Source organism: Lygodium microphyllum, chromosome 20 (genome assembly GCF_053477565.2).
Source record: "Lygodium microphyllum isolate KBCC chromosome 20, Lygodium_microphyllum_v1.1.10, whole genome shotgun sequence".
Lineage (NCBI taxonomy): Eukaryota > Viridiplantae > Streptophyta > Polypodiopsida > Schizaeales > Lygodiaceae > Lygodium > Lygodium microphyllum.
In genome coordinates this window covers 55,604,457-55,629,317 of record NC_141154.1, presented here as the reverse complement: position 1 = coordinate 55,629,317, position 24,861 = coordinate 55,604,457, and the positions used below count along the sequence as shown (strand labels likewise).

The following is a 24,861-nucleotide window of genomic DNA, read 5'->3' as shown; positions in this document are numbered from 1 at the left end:
AAGCATTAGATCTCTTGGAGCATCTTGGTAGACCAAAAACATGCACCAAACACTAGCTTCTTCTCTCCTGCTCAAACTGCAAATCTGGGGGGAAGGAGGGGGGGGGCGGGGGGGAGGGGGGGTTTTTGGGTAAAACCTAAGGACACATGATCAGAATTCTTCCAAACCACTCCTCCCCATTCGTAGTGCTGTTTGTTGCCTGTCAACTGCGATTGCACACCGCACAATTTACTTTTGCATGAGATCTCCCGAAAATGGCTGAAAAGCCACTTGCTTTTTACATGTTACCCTATTCTAGAAGTTTTCTACACATTTTTAGGATATTTACAAGGAATAATATCCAAAATATAAAAATTAGACTAAACTTGTCTAAAAATCCCATATTTTGAAACTAGCCATACTGTGGATACTAGCACTAATGACTAAAATAGCATTGAATCTCTAGATTAATAAGAAAGCCGGATAATGATGCACTCCAAGGTTTTTTACATGGTGTCCGCATAGCCGCACGATACCCATCCCCTTTGAATTTGCACATCCACCGGTATGTGCCAAAGTCCTACTAGTCACCAAATTTTGAGTCCTCATCCTCTACAACCATATCCTTTGCATCTTCATCTTCCATATCTTCCTGGCTAGCCCTTGTATCATGGCCACTATTTTCTTCCAAATTCTCGCAACTCATAAATAGTAGATTTCCATCTCTTGAAAATTTTGATTCTTTTTCCTGCTATTGGAAGTTTTATAGCTATCCCATCGAGCTCATTTAATGCATAAGTAGCATTATCAAACACTTGTCTTGCCACATAGGGTCCAAGCCATCATTTGAAGACTTTACGCATGACACTATGCTAGTTGTCTAAACTGTTGTTATAAACCAGTACCCAATCCCCATCTTGTATGGTTCTTGTCCTCAATCTATGTCTTTAGTCAAACTGTTTCTTGTTTTGTACCCTTGCTGCCCTTAACTTTGCAATTGTTGCCTTTATGTCTTCTAACTTTCTTTCCAACTGTCCAATAGGTAAGGCCAATAACTCCTCTCGATTCAACTTCTCTTCCCAAGGTAGCACACTCCATGTGACTGTCATCTCTTCTATCGATATGATAGGTTTTTGACCGTACATCAATTCTGCAGCCATATATCCTATAATAACACTATGAGTTGTTCTGTCAACCCACAAGGCATAAGGGAGCAATCATAACCACTCTTTTACCTTCACTCCACATGCTTTTGCCAATGCCTTCACAATAAGTGGATGACCTCTTTCACTTTTGCCATTTCCTTAAGGGTTATAAGCTGAAGTTAAAGCAAGCTTTATCTCCAACCGTACAAAGAAATTATGGGCTTCATCTGCATCCATTTTTCCCACACAACCATACCGACAAAAGATCTCTTCTAAGAGAAAAATATACACTGCATTTGTTCTCTTGGTACGTAGAGCTCCTCCTTTCACTTGATTAGTCAAGTCTTCACAGGCAAGTATAAGATATCTCATTTGCCAAAGACTTGTAGGCATCGTGACTAAATCCACGGCCCACTTAAAATGAAGAGACAAGGGATAGGTGGACTGCAATCCATCCCGATGTCTCATAGATGAATATATTTGATATGTCGTGTATGTTTCCACAAAGTGAGCAACATCCTCATACATGCATTGCCACCGATATCTTTCTTTGATCTTTGCAAAAGTACCCCAAACACCTCTATGACCAACCCATAAACTTTCATGAAATTCTTGCATAACATTTGCTTGTGAAGCTCTATCACCCAAAACTTGCAATGGCATACCTTGTTTTTCTTAGCATGTTTCCACAAGTATCCATTTTTTTTTTTTAACTCATAGGTTTTTCTCTTGATCTTCTTAAACTCCTCATCCGACCACTCGTCTCTCTTTGTTGATGTACTAAGATATTGACCAATTCTCAGCCACTCTCTTGCATATTTGTCTTCTAGAAACGTTTCTACACAAGATACATAACATCTAAAGTGTCTTCTCTTTGCTGTCTAAGCTTCTGTTAGTGCCGTAGAAACTACTTGCATTGCTGAATTCACTCTTATAGCACTTGTACTTGATAAACCAGCTGATGTATTTACTGCATTTAATGTTATCCTTGCATTCATGAGAGTTGTACTTGTAGTTACAACAACTGCCAATTCAGTTTTACCAATCAAAACATCATTTTCAGCTGTAAGAAAGTCATCTTCTTCCTCCTCATCCATCATCCCATCTTCATTCTCATAGCATGTCCGAGATAACATGTCTACCATTGGGTTGTCTCTTTTTGCAATATGCTGAAATTTAGGGTTCAAAGATTTGATGTATGCAATCCACCGAAGCATAGCAACATCGAAGGTAGCACAACTAGTAATCATACCCAACACTAGCAAACAATCAGTCTCAATGACTATACAAGCACCCATAAAATACTCCTTATCACATTTGAGGGTTGCCACAATTCCCCATAATTGTCTTTTTACTTGTGGATACCTTCTCTGTCGTTCAATCAATACTTTAGCACAAAACCGAATTGCATATCTTTACCCTTCCTCATCATCTTGTCCAATTGCCCATCCAATCTCGATTGGGCTTGTATCAACAGTAATAATAATAGGCTTTCCATGTGAATAATCAGCATTTCTCAATGTAGGAGCTAATTTCAAGAGCCGCTTCAATTTCTTCATTACTTTCTTTTCCAATGAAACCTTCAACCTTTCCTCAAGAGTTGATATAGAGTATCAATACATGTACAAAGTGAGGGATCCATATCAAATAAAACATACATGCACCCAAGAATCTACGCACCTTAGATACATTCGTGCATACATCTTGCATTCTATCAATCCCACCTATTTTCACTAGTGATGGTCTTTGCCCATAGGACCCACATATATGCCCAACAATCAAAACCTCTTCAACTCCAAAGATCGACTTTTGTCCAAAAAGAGTTAAATGCACCTCTTCTAAATGCGTCAAAATCCTTTCACAATCCACAATATGATCTGCAACAAACTCTGTGCACCCATGAGCATCTATCTCTTCATTCTTTTCATCCACTGAATACCCTTTGATTGAAACATCATCCAAAAAGAGCATTGTCAATTGTGGTATAAAATCCATGGGTACCCTATTTATAGCATTTGTCATGTGTGCCACTGAGTTTGTTGCATCCTACGGGAGAGTACACATCCTTGCTAACCCCAAGAAGTCTTCATGGTTGTGATATTCCTGCTCTCAACTGCAAGCTGAAACTGATTATACCCTAAGTAAAGATCACCCAAAGAATAGATTACTCTGCCTGCAAAAGCCTTTGCAAATTTATCAACCACAGGACTTGCATCCACATTTCTTATGGCTACTTTATTGACCGGTTGCATATCTCAAATAAATCTCAAAACCCCATTCTTTTTTGGCACAACAAACCAACGATTTGAATATGGGATTGAAGAGGACTCCAAGATCTTCATGCGAATCTTTTCATTTAGCAAATCCATTAGCTTTGGCAAGTAAGCTTTAGGCACTGGAATAGGCCTCAAGTTCCATGGTACATGTAGCACAGTAAATATTACTATAGAAGAGACAACATTTGGATCCACACAACCTATTTTAGTTGGTTGAAATGCAAATGCCTTCCCATGCCTAGCCAACATTTGCATAAAACAATCTCTTTTAACAAGCAAAAGAAATCCTTATGCACCAACTTTCAGTTCCTGTAATGTTTCAACTGTAAACTGATGACCTATATCTTTAGGATCTCATAAGCTTGGTTGCCTTGATATATTTTTCATACAGACTCTTACTTTTTGGTGAAAGCGGCAAAGTAACTAGTTTCCCCTTTTTGTCAATCGTCTTATACTTTGTCTCCACAAGTGCTTCAATTCATTGCAATCCCTCCTGCTAAGCAAACAATGCTATAACATCATACATGTCCAAAGAACAAATTGACAACACTCTATTTTCAGTCTCATTTCTGCATGTATAGTTGATGAAATTTCAGCCATAGTGTCAGTAATATTCAGCCCATAAAAGAGGCTTGAAATGCCTTCATTTTTAGTTAACAACCCCAATGCTCTTAGTTCCTTAGTAGCCCATTTCATAAATATGCGTTCAGCCTTGCACATAGCTTCCATAGGCTTAAACCAACATGAACTGTTTATTGTAAACTAAAAATAACCGGCAGTAAATATATGCTTCATTTCATCAAGAGGTGAGTATATCCTTTGAACATCACTACTGTAGCCCCACATTACAACACTGCTTAATGAAAATCTAGAGCTTTGAATTCCCTTGCATTTAAAGGCAAAGGAGACTCTCGAAACGTATCCCAATTCCGAGGATGATTAAAATTTAACACAAACGGTAAGAAATTGGACTACTTTCCTTCCATCCTTCCTTCTGACTCTTGCATAAGCAGAACCATGATCAAGCACCTTTGTTTCCATATGCACTCTTGTAATATAGGGCTATCCCAAAATCATTGCATATGAGAAATTATCTTACAAAAAGTGTTGCTCTTCTTGTACATCACCAATCGTCACTTTTACATTAGGACATGCAACATAGAGCTTATACAATCCATACTCAATGATATTAATCTCGAGCCTGTGGTCAAGTAAAGCAACACAAGGAGTTTCACACTCCCCTATTTTCACTACCGTTTCAGTGATAGTCCTTGCCCAGTGATTTCTTGTGTAATGACTCCGAGAAATAAATCTTGGAGTCTCTTTTCTATCCTTCCTCCACCATGCATATTGCTATAAGACAATGCATTTTCTGCCACATTCTTCTCTTTTCCACATATTGTCCACTGATTAACAACATTTTGCATAGATAAACCAACACTTAACATCATGCTCATATTCAGCCCGAATACCCAATAAACCAATTTCCTCTTCAAATTGCAATAATGCACTAGTGGAATCACCAAGAAACTGATGCTTCCTCTTAATTATGTCAATGATTTCGTCATGAAATTCCCGCTTGGAGATGCCAAGCACCTCTCCCAAGGTGAATTCAACTCGACTGTTTAAAATCTGTTGTTCAAGAATCTTCTTAAGATCTGTGTCTGTCTCAATATTAGACTGCAGGTTATATTCTAGCTGCTTGCCCTTCTTTTTGCCCTCTTGTTTGCTATCCTGTTTATGGTCCTGCCAACCTCTTCCATAACATGCTCGAGAGGTGGTTGATTTGTAGCTTTAGGTTGATCCACATTTCTTCTTGTCACTCTCTTAAATGTCCCTGCATTATCTTCATCTCTCTTTCGTTTCTCTTCCACAAGTACATCTGTGTTTTGCACCTTTGCTAAATATGCATACACTGAATATGCATCTACTAGTGATTTTCAGCCATATATCTCATGAATGTCTTACCTTGCATGAGACATTTCACTATCAGTAACTTTCCTTTTTTCAACTGCATGCAAAGCATATGTCCATATTGCAACCTTAAGACGAACCATCACTTAGCCAGACATTCTATCCAACTATAGATCAAAAGTAGAAGCATATACAACCGCATAAGCATTTCGAACAGCCAAGTCTTCCAACAACTTTTACATGCCTCCCTTTCCAAAACTCAAAGCAAAAGGCAATCCCATTTCTTGTGTATAGATCTTGCTATCTTTCCAAAAGATGAGCTGTCATGCCAAGGCCTCTTGATAAGCAACACAATCCTTTCTTTCATTTTGCAAACTATCACACCACATACATCTTTTCTCATCCAATTTTGTGACCTTCAACTGAAGATCCCACATGCCTTTGACCAATTCATCTAATAAATCTTGCCTAACAGCGAGAACAAGAGGTGCAACCATAGGGTTAGCCACAAAAGCGGATGGCATACTGGATACATCAACTGTTTTGCCCGTAACAGTGGACAAGCTAGATACATGCAATCTTTCTCTTCTTCTATGTTTCTTCACCAATACAGTAACAACTTCCTTAACATGCCTCCACTCTGTTTTAAGCCCGGTCTATGTAGTCTCATCCTCTAACAAATCATCAAGCTTCTCTTAAAGCTCAAGATTTACAACTTGTAGAAACAATTTAATTTTCTGACTTGCAAGAGCTTGCTATTTTGCAAGATCTAACTACTTAAATCGACTTTCAAATTCTCTTAATAACTCTGTAGCCACAAAACCCTTATTGAGTCGTAGAACCCACTCCTGGAAAGTCTTGTAGGTAATCAAACTAGTGTCTTCAATGTAAAATTCTTCCCTGAGTATCTTCTTGAAAGCTACCCACTCAACATCCTACATGTATAATCCAGCAACTTGGGCTTTTAATTCATGTACAGTGACCCGTGCAAAATACTAGCTCCATGTAAGTTGAGCCACCCCAAAAAACTCCATCTTTTGAGCATAGGTATACAAATATACAGATACATTCCTGCCATTAAACAACTTTATCTCACGCTCTACTACTTACAAAGCATTCATCACAACAATTTCTGTTTGAGTAAAAGCTTGCATCACCTGTTGTTGTTGTTGTACTTGCATAAGCATGTTTATAGAATAGAAGATAGAATAGAAGAAAAAAAATAGACAAGAGATACACAAGATAAAGACAAAGCTCAATGAATCAAAGCACTATGTATTGATAGAACCTCTGAAGATAAACAAAATCCTTGTTTGGGACTACTCGGAAGCAATCTCCAAGCATTAGATCTCTTGGAGCTTCTTGGTAGACAAAAAATGTACACTAAACACTAGCTTCTTCTCTGTTGCTCAAACCGTAAATTTGATGGTTCTGTTAGCTCTGAAAGGGAGATAAAACTGCAAGATACCTACTTAGAATTCTTTCGGATTACTCCTTCTTCTCCCCATTCATAGTATTGTATATTGCCTGTTGACTGCAATCACGCGTCGGGCGATTTCGAAAGTCTCTTTTTTTGTTTCGAGATCTCCCAAAAATGGTTGAAAAGCCACTTGCTTTTTACATGTCACCCTATTCTAGAAGTTTTCTAGAGCTTTTTAGAATATTTACAAGAAATAATATCCAAAATATCAAAATTAGACTAAACTTGTCCAAAAATCCTGTATTTTGAAACTAGCTATACTATAGACACTAGCACTAATGACTAAGATAACATTGACTCTCTAGATTAATAAGAAAGCCGGATGATGATGCGATTTAGGGTTTTTCACACTGTATTCGCGTAGCAACATAACAATGGGGACGGAAGATAGGTGGAACACGGCACATACAAAAGACAAGTGGGAGACACGCAGCGGGCAGGGCGTTTTACTTTTTTTTTTAAAGTCTCGCTAGAATAGCCGTTCCAAATAAGGAACGGCTAGGGAATGGGGTAGAACGGGCAGAAATGGGATAGGAAACGGACTTGAATGTTCCTCCAGTGTTTCATGGGCTCAAACCTTCCAAAACACGTTAATCCATTCCTAAGTGCCGGAATGGACATTTCCTGTCTCTATGGTTTATTCATACAACTTGTAAAGCAAAGGAGAGGGAATACTATACAATGATATAGATCTCTTTTCAAACAACGTATAGAGTTCTATAAAAAGCCATCCCCTCCAAGTGCCATATTGCCTAACTATGCATAGGGTTACAAAAGGTAAAGCCAAGAGAGAGAAAAGAAGCAAGCTGAAAAACGAAAAAAACATTTTGCCATTAAAAATGGTCAATATGTTTTGTTGAAATTTGATAAGAGTCGGCTAAAACAAGTTTCTTGTTAAACTTTTATCTTTCCAAAGCTCTCCTTTAGATACTTTGGACCCTTCACAGTGCCCATTGGAAAATACACAATGCTTTCCATGTAAGTTTACTTGAGCCTTATATAGGGCTAAAAAGAAAGGAACTCATTGCTGAAGATCCCCTAGAAGTTGAAGAAATAGAACAACTTTTAAACCTAAAGAAATTTTATTTCACAAGGATCAAATCACAAGCAACGGCCTTTCAAGAGATTATAACTACATGAAAGTCGGAAGGCTATCACAAAAAAAAAAAGTATCCATTTTAATGTAATAGGATTTGGCTCCTTCATAATTAATAGAATCTAAAAAAGTGTATTCAAGATGGCTGCTATATAGTCACTTATGGTAGACTCACACATAAAGATAGTATATGACTTCACCTATAAGACCTGATTAGACACTTGTGATTAAAGCCCAAGCATGTCAGGGTCAAACTTACATATAGAAAGGATTAATCTTGAAGTGTGGGCTAGATCCATCAAAATAGACCATTACAATCAGCAAAATCACGTGATCATGCAAAGCCTATGCAATGTTCATATGTAGGTTGAAGTTTAGAATGCACATATCTTTGCATAAAAAATCAATATAAGAATTCCAACACCGTTGTTGTAATGTACTCGAAAAGAGCTTTAACATGATATCCATATTGAGAGAGGTCTCTAAGTTTTCAGCAAACCCTAGATTTTGAAAGATCCCTAAATTTTAGGAGATTTGGATTGGCTTAAAAATACCTATCCTAAAAGATAAGGATAGCATTCTAAAAATAGTTAAATATGTATTCAAACAATTCTTACTAAATTTGATTGCTCTTATTTTTTTATGGTTCTTAGTGGCCTTTAAGTTATCTATAATTAATAAATACCAAGCTGGCATTGTATATAAACATAAGACTCACCAAGACACTTGTTACACAAGCTTCCAAGTGTCCCACCACTTGTCCCAATTCATGATATACAATCGGACATTTATCTTATGCTACTCTACTCTCCTTGTTTGCACTAAGTATCCCATTTGTCAATAAAAAACTTTCATTCTCCATCAACTTTTCATGTTGTAAAATCATGTACCACACATCATCACCGTCCTCCACTTCATCATCAAATCTCCAATTTCTCAAGAAGAAAGTCATGCCATTGTATTAATGAAAGAAAGGCTGATTTTTATTCTCTTCCTACTCTCAATTTGTATTCCATAGTAAGGATAAGCATGTGATGGATTTGTGCATATGTACATCCTTCACATGATCTTGCTGCCCATCTTCACCCTCAACTTGTCTTATTTCTTTTGTGTCCATAGTTGTAAATTTCTGAATAGTTGTCATATTCAGCTTCGAGTATTCATTTTCCTCCATTTGTGTAAAATGTTATGTCTGAAATAAACAAATATTATAATTGTCAAGAATACTATGATGTTTAGGGTGTTTGTGAATGCAAATCAGCATGTGGACCCCGTGAATGTCCTTTCCCCATCCACCATCCCTTCATTATTTCCATATTTCATCATCAACCGCATCTCCCATTCCAAAGATGGCCATCATAGCACAACCAAACTAGACAAGCTTCATGGCTTTAATTCAACCATCTACATGCAAGATGGAGTGTATTCTAGAAACCTTCGATCTCGGGGATTTTATCACCCTCCCTATTCTCTGTTTCTAAGTGGATGTGATAAATTCATCTACAATCAATTCAACAATATTATGGGACTAACTCAATTCATGAGCCCGTTTCTCTCCTTTTCATGAACTGCCATAATTCCATTCTTGTTGATATGTGACGCATCCACCATTGCCTCAAATGTCTAGATTGGTTGTGTTCCCTTTATGAGGTCAAGATATTCACCAATCAATGAGATAACTTGAAAGAAGAAGCTACAATGGCTTTCTAGCATAGATTCCCAACCATAAAAGATCACATCACAAAGATGAAGGAGATATCGGATGATCTTACATTTCTTGGTAAGCATGTTGCCTCAAAAACCCTAGTTGTAACTTTGTTGTCACATCTTCTGTCAATAAAATATATGATTTGTTCTATACTAATCTTCTCACTTAATAGCCCCCTCTGATGGTGAGAAAGGATGGACATTCACGTCCCTGTCCCCATTGTTGTCCACATCTGCAAAACCCCAACCCATGCTAAGTTTGTTTCCATGGTTCTTAAGCATGATACATGGCATTAGGAGATGGGAACACCATGAGTACATTTTGTTAGCAGTGCCTTTGCAGCCGACTCATCATCAAGGAAAGAACAAAAAAAGAAAACAAAGAAGAAAAATAAGAAGAAAGGAAAGAATGCTAGCTTAAAGTCGTTTTCAAACTCTACTTCTAACAAAAAGAATAGGTGCAAAAGGTTTCCCAATCATCCACACTCTAGAAAAACCTTACATTTTGAGAATGACAGCATAGTTGAGGGTCATGATTTGGAAGTCCATAAGCTAATGGTACTCTTGGATCGAATGATCCAAGTTGGTACGAGCTGATCCTAGCAATCCACAATAGGATCATCTACATATTAAATACGATAAATTCAACAGACAGATACCATAGTCAAGGCTCATGAATTGGAAGTCCATAAGTTGATGATACTGTTGGATTAAATGATCTAAATCCGGTATGACTTGATCTAAGCGGTCCACAACAGAATCATCCACATATGAAACATGATAAATTCAATCAACGGATACCATGTGGAGTCACAATCTCTACATCAACTAAGAAGAAATAAAATTATGAGTAGAGTTATTATCGAACAAAATTATAACCTCTTGGCCATTTATATGCCCAGTGACCTTTAAAAGGTCATACCAATCAAAGTTAGTTTTATCAATGGAATTATCATTACCATTACTAGCATTAACAAAACAATCTTCAAATAAAATTTCGAAAGATATAAAAATAAAATTTCAAAAGATATACATGAAGCTTCAAGAGTATTTATTGAAATCTTAAAAGTAAACTTCACATTCTTGTTCTGAGAGCACTCTCGATCATCACAAAAGTGATCCATTTGATAGCAAGTGAAGCAACAGCTTTTCGAGCAATCCTTCCTACAAGTGACCTTGCCCTTACCATTCTTCTTGTTATGCAACTCTGAAGACGGCTAACGAGTTGCTACTAGGATAGTTGACTTCTTTGACTTAAAGATAGAGACAACTTGATGGGAGCCCCTCATCGACTAGCTACCAAAGTATTATCAAAATTCTTTGCATACCTATAGACATCCTCAAGTGAATGAAGCAAATTGCAGAGCATCTCGTTCTAATAGTCCGCCGGCAATTAGAAAAGATATCGTATGTAATTTAAGGCCCTTATTTTGTGTAACATATCTTTAAACTCTTGTGAATACATATCTAAGCTCTTCTTCTCTATATCAAGTTCGAAGAATTTTCAATAATTTTCAATTAGATCATCGGCTCTACAAGACATTTTCAAAAAACAAATTGAAATTCAATCCATGTCACCCGCTTGGGGTGTAGCCCCATCCACCAAGCATACGCTTTCCCTTGCAACATGATTTGTATTTATCTCATGGTTGAGGGTCATCAAACTCATACAAATCAAAATATGTTGTCCATTTGGCCAGCCATGAATAGATATTTGTCTCATCGCATTCCTCATCCTCCCCTTTGAAGGGATTGGATTGGAAATAAAGAGGCAACATGCTCATAGCTACAAGCACAAATGGAAAATGGAGAGTACATAGCTCGACCAACTGCTATTGCATTTTCTTGACTTGAGCTTGGAGGATATGCACAAGCAACGTTTGAAAAAAGCAACTTTGAGATGCTGCCTATTCATGTGTTGAGTTTCGGACAAGCATCCTTCACGTGTTGAGGTTCATTGGAAACGAGCATTAAACGGAGATACACCTTGGAAAGCCTTGATAGTAAGACAGAACATATGAGGCGAGAGAAAATGAAAAGATGGAGCACGCGAGAATATGTGCTAATCAAAATTTAGTGCGAGACACAGCACAATTGACTGTAGGACTACAAACAAGTTGCGTTTAATGTAAATCTGCTCAGTCTTTTTTTGGTGTTGGGAGGGGGGTAAAGCACGGGGAGAGCTCTGGCCGGACAGTGGGGAAGGACAAGTTCTAAAATCCTTCCAAAAGAAAGGCTGAAAACGTTATTCGGTTCTTTTTCCTTCTCAAGAAAGAAACCCATACGTGGGCAAAAAGAATTTAACCACGCTTGACTCACAAACTGCCTGCTTTCCACGTTTCCATGCTGCAATCGACTTCCCCAGTCCATCTGGCACCGACTTCGTTTTTCCCTCGCTCTCCAGTTACTCAGCACCTACGCCGAAAGGCATGTCGTGCAGCCACTCTCGCCCAGAGACATAATCGTCTCTGTCCTAACTCTCTCTTCGTCTTCACAGCCATTTCTCTCTCCGCATTTAATCCACAGTGTTTCTCTCTCCCCGACACTTCACCATAGATTGACAACAACGTTTGCTGTGACAATAAAAATAATGTTAGCAGTAAATTAATTGTAGCACTAATTAAACATTAAATGGTAAAAAATAAAATAGCATGTAGTGCCACGTTAACATTAAAATCGATCGTAGCATTGACAATGAAAATTAAATTGACAGAACTACTATCATCCAAAATTCTGATGCTTATCCACTCCACAAGGTTTTAGTTTTCGACGTCAGTCCACCAAACCCTTGGAGTGGCAGCAACCCCGAATCCGATTGTCAAAACCACCGAATCCTTGCGCACAAGTATTGCCTCAATACTACAAAATCAAAACACGAGTATCGGACAAGAAATATACCTTGCCAACATACCGACTACTCGCAACACATACCCCCCCATACATACCCTTCCCACTAGTAGTGTCCCGTACCACCCTTAATGAGATAAAGGCATACACCATCACAATTCCGTGAGAAAAAGTGGGCTTGTGCACATCATCAGATCTCGTGTAGAATTGTAGGTTGAGGCTTTGATACCATTGAGATGTCCCCCTAGGATCCAACCTACACTCTAGACACCACACAAACCACATTCACAATGAAAGGGGCTAGACATCAAACTCACCCCCTAGTCATAGAGCCAAACAGGGTCACCCCCTAGCCTGGGAGCTAGCAACACTTCGGGTCACAACCATATCCCAAGGGTTGGCATCCCATACCACCAATCCACACCATCCTGGTGTACGAATACATCAGCCAATAGGGCAAGCGTCCAAGAGTGGTGATCACACAATGATGTGCACAGTAGGGCCTTGAGTCCCTATACATAGGACTCAGCTGCCCTAACCCCCAAGTATCTTCAGCGCATTCACTCTAAGTCACTTCATAACCACTGTGACCAATGCTACTAGCACCCATCCCGATGTCCAGGGATGTAACATGTCCTACATGTGAAGGCCAAGTTTCTCTAGACATCTTTGGCATCAACTATGCTTAAAAACCTTAAGCTAGGATAATTCAAGAATAAAACAAAACGCCTTCTAGGCCTCCTACTCTCCATCTCCAATACCCTAGAAGTCTGTCTCTACCTTGCTAATCCTCTAGGGTTTCTAGATTGTTAAAGTTACCTCTAACAATCCAAGAATCCACCTCCGGCAACACTAGTCACCATCTCTAGTCTAAAAGTCACCCACGCTCACCTCTATTGGTGCATAGATGTTGAGGATTCTGATGCAAGAACCCTTGACATCTAACCTAACCTGCAAGGCCCACCCTATGCTAATTGAGTACTCCTACATAAAGGATCCTCTTGGAAGCACCTTCCCAACTACACTAGCTTGAGAGGAGAGTTCATGCTCCTCAAGTAGCAAACTTTTGATGCATCCAACAAGAGCTGGCTGGAGCTCTTGCTGACAATCAACTTCCTGGGGCACCTTCCTCCATCTAAAGTGAAAACTATACACGTCCCAAGATGCTAGGTGTGAACTCATGAGAAAATTCTAGAGTTTTCCTACCAAATTCCAGTTCGGCATGGTCAAAGACAAGGAAAAGAGGGAACTAGGTGACATGCAATGACACTTTGCAGCCAGTTTAGAAGGCAAACCGCAGTCCTCCATGCAAGCCCATGGGCATAATAGTGGAGCGATGTTCACCCCTTGAACCATGGAGTGTGTCTCCATCAGTAAAGTCGTTAATTGAGGCTCTGTCAGCATGTGAAATTGAGCTGTCTGAGCAAGCTGACACTCATCATGTCCAAGGGGAGGTGCCACTGTTGTGTGGTATACACAAAGCATGCTAAGGTGAGGGAACTCTGCACCAGACCCTCCATTGATGTCCACCATGCACCTAGGCCACTCCTCCGAAAGAAGCTCCAAACCAGCACCTCCCAGCCACTGAGACAATGCTCCATCACCTCAGCACGGATGACCACCACCTTCTCCTCAGACCACCCTACTAGAGTGTGCAATCCATGAAAAGGAGTAATCAACCCATTGGAGGAGCCAGTAGGTGCACTTTGCTGTTCCAAAACTTGCAAATCATAGATATTCCCAACTCCAGTTGAAGCAAGACCCATAGCGGTAGATCTTTTGTAGGAGAAGCTAGGCACAGTGGGAGAATGCCTGGGCTACCAAGGAGGACTGTGGACCCTCCTACGACCAAGAGGGGCCACTCTGCTACTGTCGAGGAGAAGCATCAAGGTGCCAAGTGTGGGATTTGTCACCTTGGAAAACCCCAATACAATGAAAAACCCCACTTTGAACTACAAAAATAAAAAGATAACAACAATGTGCTCACTTTCAAGGCCAAGGGTGAGAAGTAAAAAAGGGAATGATTATTTCCTGACTGATTTTATCATACTAACAAATTTGAAGCATGGGCTCTGTCATAACAATTCTAGTCAAATAGAGGCATGCAACTAACTGTTGTGAATATCTAGTCCTCTGAAGAAGAGGTTGCTCTTCCAGCTCAGACAGATCAAAGGAAGGGAATTTAGGTAGATGAAACATAGATTTAGATCAAGATGCAAAATTGTTGAAGGAAAGCTCAAGATTCTTGCCAATCTCGATTACATTGGCAGTCATTTCCCACTTTCACCTTTCATAGTTTTCAGCACAGTTGAAAGGTGAAAGCAAAGGTGTGTACTGTCAAGATTGTGGGAGAGAAGGAAGGAGTCTCGCTTGAAGCTTTCTTGTGGGGGAAGACACACAAGGGTGGAGGCTGAAAACAGTTTTCCTCTTCTTAGTTGTGTAAGCCAAAAGAACTCTCATACAAAGAAATAGAAGAACCCTATATATGGGTCTCAAACCAAACTCAAGTAACTAAGGTAGCATACTAACTGAGCCACGAACTAGAGTAGATAAGGATAGCTATCATGTAGCTATTATTCATGGGCGGTGTACCAACCGCGTCTGCAACTAACAAGTCAGTGACATAAATACACAACGGTCACCCTGGCGTATCATGAGTGGAGCTCGATATCTCAACACTCCCCCTCGAGCTCAATCCCAATTCCTGCACACCAAGCAGGTCTCTGAACTTGCGCAGCTTCTCTGCGCCCAATGCCTTCGTAAATATCTCAGCTACCTGATCCTCTGTGCTGACATAAACTAGATCAATAAGACCTAGTAAAACCCTCTCCCGCACATAGTGATAATGCACCTCAATGTGCTTTGTTCTAGCATGATAGACTGGGTTATTTGCCAAGTGTATACTACTCATGTTGTCACAATAAATGACAACTGGCCCATCTGTAGACTGATGCATATCATAAAGTAGCTTATGCAACCAAGCTACCTCACATGCAGCCATTGCTGCACCCCTGTACTCAGCCTCTGTGCTCGACAAGGCAACTGTAGGCTGTTTCTTGCTGCTCCAAGTGACTGCAGCACTCCCAAAAGAGAACACATATCCACTGGTAGATCTTCTATCAGAAATACTACCAACCCAATCAGCATCAGTGTATCCATGCAGCTGTATCTGAACCCCAGTCTCATAAAATAGTCCATACTGCAATGTGGACTTCACATACCTGAGTATGCGTCTAGCCGCATCCAAATGTGGTTTCCTTGGAGCCTGCATAAACTGACTTACCAATCCAACAGCATAGCTCAAATCTGGCCTGGTAATAGTCATATAAATCAAACTTCCTACTATGCGTCTGTACATAGTAGGGTCTTCTAGAAGCTCACCTGCATCTGTGCTCAGCTTCACATTCTGCTCCAAAGGAACTGAAATAGGCTTACAGCCTGTCATCCCATATTTGGACAACATGTCCAATCCATACTGCCTCTGCAAGAGCTGTATCCCACTTGGTGATCTAATCACCTCAATGCCCAAGAAATAACGCAGCTCTCTCAAATCCTTCATCTCAAACTTCTGCTTCAATAGCATTTTCACATGAAGGATATCTTCATCACTGTCACCTGTCATAATCAAATCATCAACATAAATGACAAGTAGCATAATACCTTTCTCTGTTTTTCTCACATAAAGTGAGAAATCTGCCTTGGAAATATGAAAGCCAATAGTGACAAGATACTGTCCTATCTTGTCAGACCATGCTCTAGGTGCTTGCTTCAAGCCATACAAGGCTTTCTTCAGCCTGCAAACAAACTGAGGATGAACAGCATGCACATAACCTGGTGGCTGCTCCATATAGACCTCTTCTTGCAAATCACCATGCAAGAAGGCATTCTTTACATCCATCTGATGTAAAGACCATCCCTTTGATGCAGCCATAGCAATGACTGCTCTTACAGTTGCCATCCTTGCAACTGGACTGAATGTTTCTTCATAGTCAATGCCATATGTTTGTGCATACCCCTTGACTACTAATCTTGCCTTGTATCTGTTCACAGAACCATCTGCATTGTGCTTCACCTTATAAACCCACTTACAGCCAATTGCATTCTTACCTTTAGGCAAAGGTACTAACTCCCATGTAGCATTTGCTTCCAAGGCATCCATTTCTTCATCCATGGCTTTTTCCCATTTTTCTTTTCCCATGGCTTGCTCAAAAGATGTGGGTTCTGATTCCTGTATCACTTTAACCATATATGCATAGTGAATGGCTGTAAATCCATCATATTTCAGCCTATCCACAGGATACCTAGCTCTCGTAGACCTGCGCAAAGTAGGTTCACTCCCAGGTGCTCTCAAAACATCCCTGGTCTTCCTTACTCCAGGTGTAACAATAGAAGGAATACCCAACTCATCATCAATGCTCTGTTCTGAGCCACTGGATTCACCATCCACATAAGAGTGACCTGCATTCACATCAAACATGGGCTGATCAACCTTCTCTTTTCCTTTTCGTGATACCTGCATACCACTATCTGCATTGCTTTGAGAAGATTCTCCTAATCTCAATCTGCCTGTCCATGGCGAAGAATGTGAACCACTGCTAGAGGACGCTCCAGGTCCACTAATATTTTGTGACTGCTGCTGTGAATTCTGTGCAACATTACCATTTTGTGCATCTACATCATCAATCACATTTACTGGTTTATACCAGCTACTCATCTCATCAAAAACAACATCTCTGCTCACTGTAAACTTACGAGTAGAAGGATTATAGCATCTATACCATTTTTGCTGCAGAGAGTAACCAATAAAGATGCACTTCTCAGCTTTTGGATCCAACTTGGATCTCAACTCATCTGGCACATGTACATAGGCAATGCAACCAAAAATTTTCAAATGAGAAATATCTGGTTTCCTACCAGTATACCTCTCCTCTGGAGTCATCCCATGTATTGCTGCAGTGGGAGTCCTGTTCATTATATAGACTGCTGTAGCAACTGCTTCAGCCCAATAAAAATCTGGCAAGTCTTTTTCATTGAGCATGGCACGAGATACCTCTCCAATATGCCTGTTTTTCCTTTCTGCAATTCCATTTTGTTGTGGGGTATAACTGTATGAATATTGCTGCTTTATGCCATGCTCCTGGAAGAACTTTGCAAACTCATTTGAGAGGTACTCTCCCCCTCCATCTGACCTTAGGCATTTTATCTGCAGGCCTGTTTCTTTTTCAACCATCGCTTTAAGAGTTTTGAAATGCCCAAAAACTTCACTTTTCTTTTTCATAAAATACACCCAAACTTTTCTGCTATAGTCATCAATAAAACTGACAAAATAATGACAGCCTCCAAGAGATGCAGCTTTAGTTGTCCACACATCAGAGTGGATTAATTCCAATGGCTTCTCACTCTCTTGAACATGTCTAGGAAATGGTTTCCTTGCATGTTTTCCAAACTGACAGGCTTCACATACCTTATGCATTTCTGCAACCTTGAATTTGGGCAATCCTGCAACAATGTTTTGGGCCTGCATTGATTTAAGTCGCTGTACATTAACATGACCAATGCGTTTATGCCAGATATCAATATCTGCAACTACACCGGTCCCATGTGCAAACATTGCTACACTCAATTCAGGCATGTCTGCATCCAATGTAAACATTCTGCCCTTCTTCTTTCCTTTTGCTATCAAGCGACCTTTATTTTTCATATCCTCAACAAAGCATCCATGAGGATTAAATCTGACCTGCAAGCCCTGTTCAACCATTTGACCAACAGAAACCAGATTCTTGGTGATGTTCGGGACATGAAATACATCGGACATGTATTTCTTTTTCCCATCCTGCATAGACAAAGGAATTTTTCCAATCTGCACAATCGGATGTGCAGTATCATCACCAGTCTCCACAAATCCTGGTTTTTCCATTTTCCTTGCATCCTCCATCCATTCCGCATGACCTGTCATGTGGTTTGATGCACCTAAGTCAACATACCACACATCGTTGCTTTCTTCTGCACTTGTCACAGAATTGTTCATGTGCTGCACCATAAACAAATGCTCATTTCTGTCATCACCCTGTCTACTAGAAGATGCATAATTTCCTTGTTGCAGTTTTCCATTCATGATGTCATTCTGCTTTTTATAGCAGTCTTTAGCCATATGACTCATTTTACCACAATAGTAGCATTCAACATTACTGTTTGCATTTTGGCCTCTTTGCCATCCACCACGACCTCTTTGGCTCCCCCTGCCTCTAGAGTTACCACGTCCTCCTCCATAGGACTGGTTTTCTTGAGTTTGCTGCATATTCTGATTTCTACCACGGCCTCCAAATCGGCCTCCTCTACCTCTACCTCTACCTCTTCCAGTATTTGAGTAGAAGACAGTTTCTTTTGAAGTTCCTCCTGAAGAAGATGCACCACCATTTCTCTGCTCCTCAGAAATTAGAAGAGCAATCAACTCCTCAAAATCAAGAAATCTTTCACGAACTGAAATGGATGTCCGAAACTGTGCATAATCCTTTCCTAGACCATTCAAGGTCACAGAAACTAAATCATCATCTTCCACTGGCAACCCAATGGAAGCAAGTGCATCTGCAATCTTCTTCACCTTCATGTGGTAGTCATTGATGCTCATATTTTCTCTTTGCACATTGTGCAACTCTTGCTTGAGCTGCATTTTCCTGGCTTGCGTATTTGTGCTATACATCTTTGACAGAGTATCCCATGCCTCCTTTGGCATACTTGCATCCTGAATATGCACAATCATAGAGTCTGAAATACTGATAGACAGCCAGTACATAACTTTTCTGGCTCTCTCATGCCATGCTTTGAATGCCTACATTTGCTGTTGATTGGGAACATCAGGAAGAACTGGTTCTTCTTCATTTCCTGCAACAAATTCCCAATATTCTTTTCCCATAAGGAAATTCGTCATTCTAAACTTCCATGCCTGGAAGTTGTTCTTGTCAAGCTTTTCAGTTACAATCTGTGAAAGAGAATCTGACGCCATTACAGAATACTGCAAAAAATTCTGTCACTGCAAAAAACACAGCTTCACCCTCACAGGGGCAAATCTGCAAAACTGGCGAAAGTGGTATTTGACCACACAGTCACTTCCTAGTGATGATTTTGCATCAACAGGCAACAAGGACAAATCTGTAACTCCCAATGTCTCTGCACACAAGCATACGATGCAATTTCTACAGTAACTTTTCACCGACCTGTAGAACAGTGGTCGCACAGTATAAAACTGGATCTTTTCCTGAGTGCGTGCAGAAAACTTCCACCTCCAAAACAGGCCCCGAAATGGCCTCAAATCAAAAAAACAGGGTTGCCAAGGGCTAAAGCCCTTTCCCGCAGCATATACTGCCCTCTTGCTTCACCGCGAAGGGCGTCTCAACCTGAGACAATGCACTCCTGCACTTTCCGGCTGTGCTACTTGCAGAGATCTGCTCCCAAAACAGAAAATGAAAACAACACTGCTCTTCTTCCAGAACACCGCGAGCTTGGCTTGCTTTCTTGAGCTCCTTACCACGAACAAGGCTCTGATACCATGTCAAGATTGTGGGAGAGAAGGAAGGAGTCTCGCTTGAAGCTTTCTTGCTTGCACAATGGGGGAAGACACACAAGGGTGGAGGCTGAAAACAGTTTTCCTCTTCTTAGTTGTGTAAGCCAAAAGAACTCTCATACAAAGAAATAGAAGAACCCTATATATGGGTCTCAAACCAAACTCAAGTAACTAAGGTGGCATACTAACTGAGCCACGAACTAGAGTAGATAAGGATAGCTATCATGTAGCTATTATTCATGGGCGGTGTACCAACCGCGTCTGCAACTAACAAGTCGGTGACATAAATACACAACGGTCACCCTGGCGTATCATGAGTGGAGCTCGATATCTCAACATGTACTACTTGTATTCCTGGCAAAAGTACATCCACAGAAAGAAAAAACACACTGGGTTGATGAGTCGATAGAGAAAATGACAAGCTTGTAGAAGAGAAATCAGATGGAATAAAAAAACTGAATTAGCTGTTTCAAAAAAAAGCCGAGTTCTAAATCATGGCAGAAATTAGAGTGATGAGGGAAGGTTATAATGCTGAGCATGAGACCACAGCAGGCCTAGAAAACCCTCCAGTAGGCCTGAAGAAGCCAGAGCAGTGACAGAAGCCTTCTGAAACCATTTCTAAATGCATGTGCGTGTGGTCAAAGGTGCACAATAACACATGTATTTCCTGAGAAGAAAAAGGAAATGATTTTATCCCATTTACTATACCACATTTGTCAGCAATAAAATTATAAGCCAACCAACAGAAAGCTGAAGCCACTGACAAGCAACCAGAGAAACTTATCTCACCACTGGCAACTCTGTCTCTCTCCGTATTGAAGATGTACGCCAACCCACCATGTCTTATCAGCTAAGGGAAAAATTTGAAAAGCCATGAAAGAAAATTATCAAACTTAGAATGACTCGTACAGTAGACTACAGACAACTTCAGCTAAGAATAGGCATAACTTTCATATCTAATTATCGTAGAGAACAAATTGCATGTATGTTTATGATGAGGATACGATCATAACTAACATTGGCATAACATGTCCGAACCTTGAAGCAACTGAGAGATGACCTGGTACAAAACTATAATCATTAATTATGTCCCAGAATACCTGAGAGAATGGATACAACTGAGAGATGACCTGGTACAAAACTATAATCATTAATTATGTCCCAGAATACCAGAGAGAATGGATACAATCTACTCAAAACTCCAATACTTACAAAAACGGAATATCTTCAGTGTCAGAGGCCATTTGTAAAAGAAGAGGAGGTTTACTAGGTTTCTCATCCATCAAAAACAGTTGTCGTCCAGTACGTCCTGCCAAAAAGGGTGCGATTGGTGCAGCAAGCTTTTCTAGGAATGCGAGTCCAAGTAGAAAAGGGAGCTGTTATACCAAAATAAATATTGTATCAAGTTGGAGACATAGTAACATGTGAAGAACATGCAATATATTTTGTGTAATTTAAAACAACTAGTCAAGGAGAATTTAATCACAAGAAAATGCACATAATAGATTATATTTTTCTTTGGAAAAAAAGTTGCCAAAGGTGCTGCATAATGAAGGTCATGCTTTTCTTTGCAATAAAGTGTATAAATGGTTCCACGTGAAATCGTGGGATCAATAGTTTGCACACTGGGCAAGTCATGTAATGTATGATCAACAAAACAAAGACACTTCATATAATGCACAAGTCATGTTAATTACCTGTCTTTTTCCCCTGACACCAAGATGTGGAGTTGCCAGAGTAATGAAGTTAATGGGCAATAGCCCACCAATTTTATTTCTTTTCAATGCATCTGATGACCATAAATTAGACGAATCTGTAGTATCATCCTTATGCCAATCATACAATATCCCTATCGCATATCGAGCAAACAATCCCCCAAGTGAATGCCCCAAAAAAGAGATTTGTTTTAGACTTGGGTTTTTCAGAATAACTTGCTGCACCTGAAAGTAACACTAGAAAAGTTTGAGAAATGACATTTCACAGCAACATTACAAACTTTCAATAATCCCCAATCACCTCTTCTGCAAGACGTCTTCCAGCTACATCAATGCCTGATAGTGTCTGTGCATAAGAATTAGCTGCACTAGCTGCAGAACTCAGCCAGTCCGAGATATTAGACTAGACTTAATCAACATGATAGAATACCAGAGTGTCATATAACAAGAAATATACACACACCATATATCAAAAACTTGCTGCTCAACCGTTTTTTCAGTTGAGACATCACGTACTTCCAATCACTAGGGCTGCAAGGAACAACAATGTAAAGCATGGACAAATTAAAGAAGTGAGCATTCAAATTTTATGATACAAGCAACTGACACATCACACATGACGTGATTTACAGCATATGAGCAGAGCTAAAGCCCAACCATTTGTCCTTGCTATTTGTGTGGCCGATATGTTTCCAAATAATATTATTTTGACATAACCTTATGTCTAAAAAAAGCATTATTTTACACAGTCCTATGGATCTGAAAATCAGTAAAACTCTTCCCAGTTCATATCAATACAAAAGGAACGTCACCTATTTTTTAGTTACTACAATAGCACAAGTTACTTTACTCCTAGGATCATGAGATGCTTCTCAACATAAGTCTACCGATGTGGCTTTTCATTAGCATGTCATAAATCAATACATAGAAGTTCTTGTCATCCAAAGAGAGGAGAAACTTGTTAGGTTTGTGTGTGGCCCCTTTCTAAACTATATGTTTTTAAGAAATCATTGAGAACTTATACATTTTGTATTACTTTCAAGCCTAGTTCAACAACTGATGATTTTCCTACATCCTTGTGTCGTATGTGATTGACAATATTGAATTTAAAGTCAGTTGAGAGTAGTTTGTTTATAATTGGGAAGAAGCGCTGCTGTGTTAAAATGAGCCACTCTTGCAATTGTCTCTCAGTCAAGGCGCTTATAACTGCACCCCTGCCTGATTGAACCCTCTCTTGGGAACTCCTATTCAGTCAAGGTGCTTATAAGTGCAACCCCTGCAATTGTGTCAGTCAAGGCACTTATAAGTGCACCCCTGCCTGATTGACCCCTCTATTGGAAGCTCCTATTCATGACTATATCACTGTACGTTGGTTGACCTACAGAAAGGCAGTACCCTGTTAAACCATTGTAGCGGTGGGAAGCCCATGCTTTCTTCTAGGAACCCTTGTCAACCTCTAGATTCCTTCTTGACATAAAAAAAGAGCCATAGTCTCATCTTTGATTAGTTCTTTTCAACTCACCCCTGGCCTTAAATAACTGAAGATGTTATCAAAGTGATGGAATTTTGAAAGGCGATTTCCTATAAAGGATGATGTGATGATATCCTGTCAGTTTTTTGACCTAGCATGGGTGGATGATGTAGTTAATCAAGAGCAATATGCCTACTTCTTGTCACATTAGGGTGTATACTAGGAATGAAATACAGGGTAAGGATACAACACTGATAATGATCTATTGAATTAGATTTTGAGAATGACTTATGAGATGAAGAGCACAATTCCCAAGAACAGGCTAAAATTTTGGATATTCCAGGATGTATTGCCTTGAATGCAATGTAACCAAGGAGAAGTCCTGGATAATATGGCTACAATGTCTGAATCTGAGTCATGAGACAATTATGATGATGAAGGGGAACTTCTAAACTTGCACTGTGCATTCATGCATGTTTCTTGCTTTCTTGTTCAGTTCTTTCAGTATCCAGCAGTTGCTTTCTGTTCCTTCCGTCTCCTATCACTTTCCTCACATGGTATCAGGTGACCAACTACCTTGGTAATTATGTGTTTTCCTGCCGCTGAGACTGCTGGTCCAGGTCTGCTAAGAGCTAGTTGGCTGCTCCAGGAACTGCAGAACTTCGTGTTTTACAGCTATTCCACCTCAGTTGGGGTGGGGGACTCATCTTCTTGCTGAACGACATCATCCAACTGCTGGTTGAGCTGTTCTACCTTTGTTGCATGCTGCTTAACTTGCATTTTGATCTGCTACACCTGTGTTTTACCTGCAGCTGCTCTCTTTTGCTTCTCCTTGCAGTTGTCTACCTGATTTACACCTCCTCAACCTTGCAATTTTCAGCTGGTGGTAACTCTAATCCGGTTTTCTGTGAAGAGAGGGTCCATATGTGTCACTTGCTGTGCCTAGCGATTACATTCACCTCGCACTAACTCTAATGACAAGCTTAAAGGAGTTGACTCTCTAACTTGGAGTGCGGTAATGAAGTTTATTTTGTGCAAAAGCTGCATTGGCCTTGTTTCAAGATTGACTCCTCATCCCCAATGACCCTCTCCTCTTCCTTTTGGTTGGGACAAAGAAAAATGCAAGGAACCAGTCCTAGATCGAGACACAAATGGTGCCAAGCTCTTGGACTGTTTTGATTGAACTGTTGAACCTTTGCTTGTATTAGTGCCCCAAATACTCTCTCAAACCCTCACATAGCTTCTTCCTTCATTTCATCATACAATGGCTTTTCCATGCACTAACTCTAATGAGAAGCTTAAAGGCATTTCCTATCTGACTTGGAGTGCAGTTATGAAGCCTAGTTTGTGCAAAAGCCACCTTGGTACCTTATTTCAAGATTGAATCCTCATCCCCAATGACCCTCTCCTCTTCCTTTTGGTTGGGACGAAGACAAATTTGAGGAAGTAGTCCTAGATTGAGGAACAAATTACACCAAAGCATAGTCAGTGCTTCTTTGATGTAAAAAAAGGAAGTCCTATAGTGCCCACCTCCTGTGTGACATCTTGCAAGGTGTAGCCAAACCTCCAACTTATGTATGACTCTCCATCCACCTAGTGGGTTGTTACCCTCTATGGTCACTTGCAAATCATTTGATCCAAGTCTATCGACAATATTCAGTCATTCATCA

At 40.0% G+C, this 24,861-nt stretch overlaps 1 protein-coding gene across 2 annotated transcripts in view; it reads right to left on the bottom strand.

Moving 5' to 3' along the window:
- LOC148018914 (Hydrolase-like protein family) overlaps positions 1–24,861 on the bottom strand; it is a 64,959-nt gene that overhangs the window by 4,829 nt on the left and 35,269 nt on the right. For both annotated transcript variants that reach the window (XM_087701402.1, XM_087701401.1), the window contains 6 exons: positions 22,184–22,251; positions 22,022–22,092; positions 21,703–21,945; positions 21,218–21,381; positions 21,010–21,065; positions 20,795–20,847 (listed from right to left, as the gene is read on the bottom strand). In XM_087701402.1, the coding sequence (XP_087557528.1) occupies positions 20,795–20,847; positions 21,010–21,065; positions 21,218–21,381; positions 21,703–21,945; positions 22,022–22,092; positions 22,184–22,251 (655 nt within the window). The remainder of the gene's footprint in view (positions 1–20,794; positions 20,848–21,009; positions 21,066–21,217; positions 21,382–21,702; positions 21,946–22,021; positions 22,093–22,183; positions 22,252–24,861) is intronic.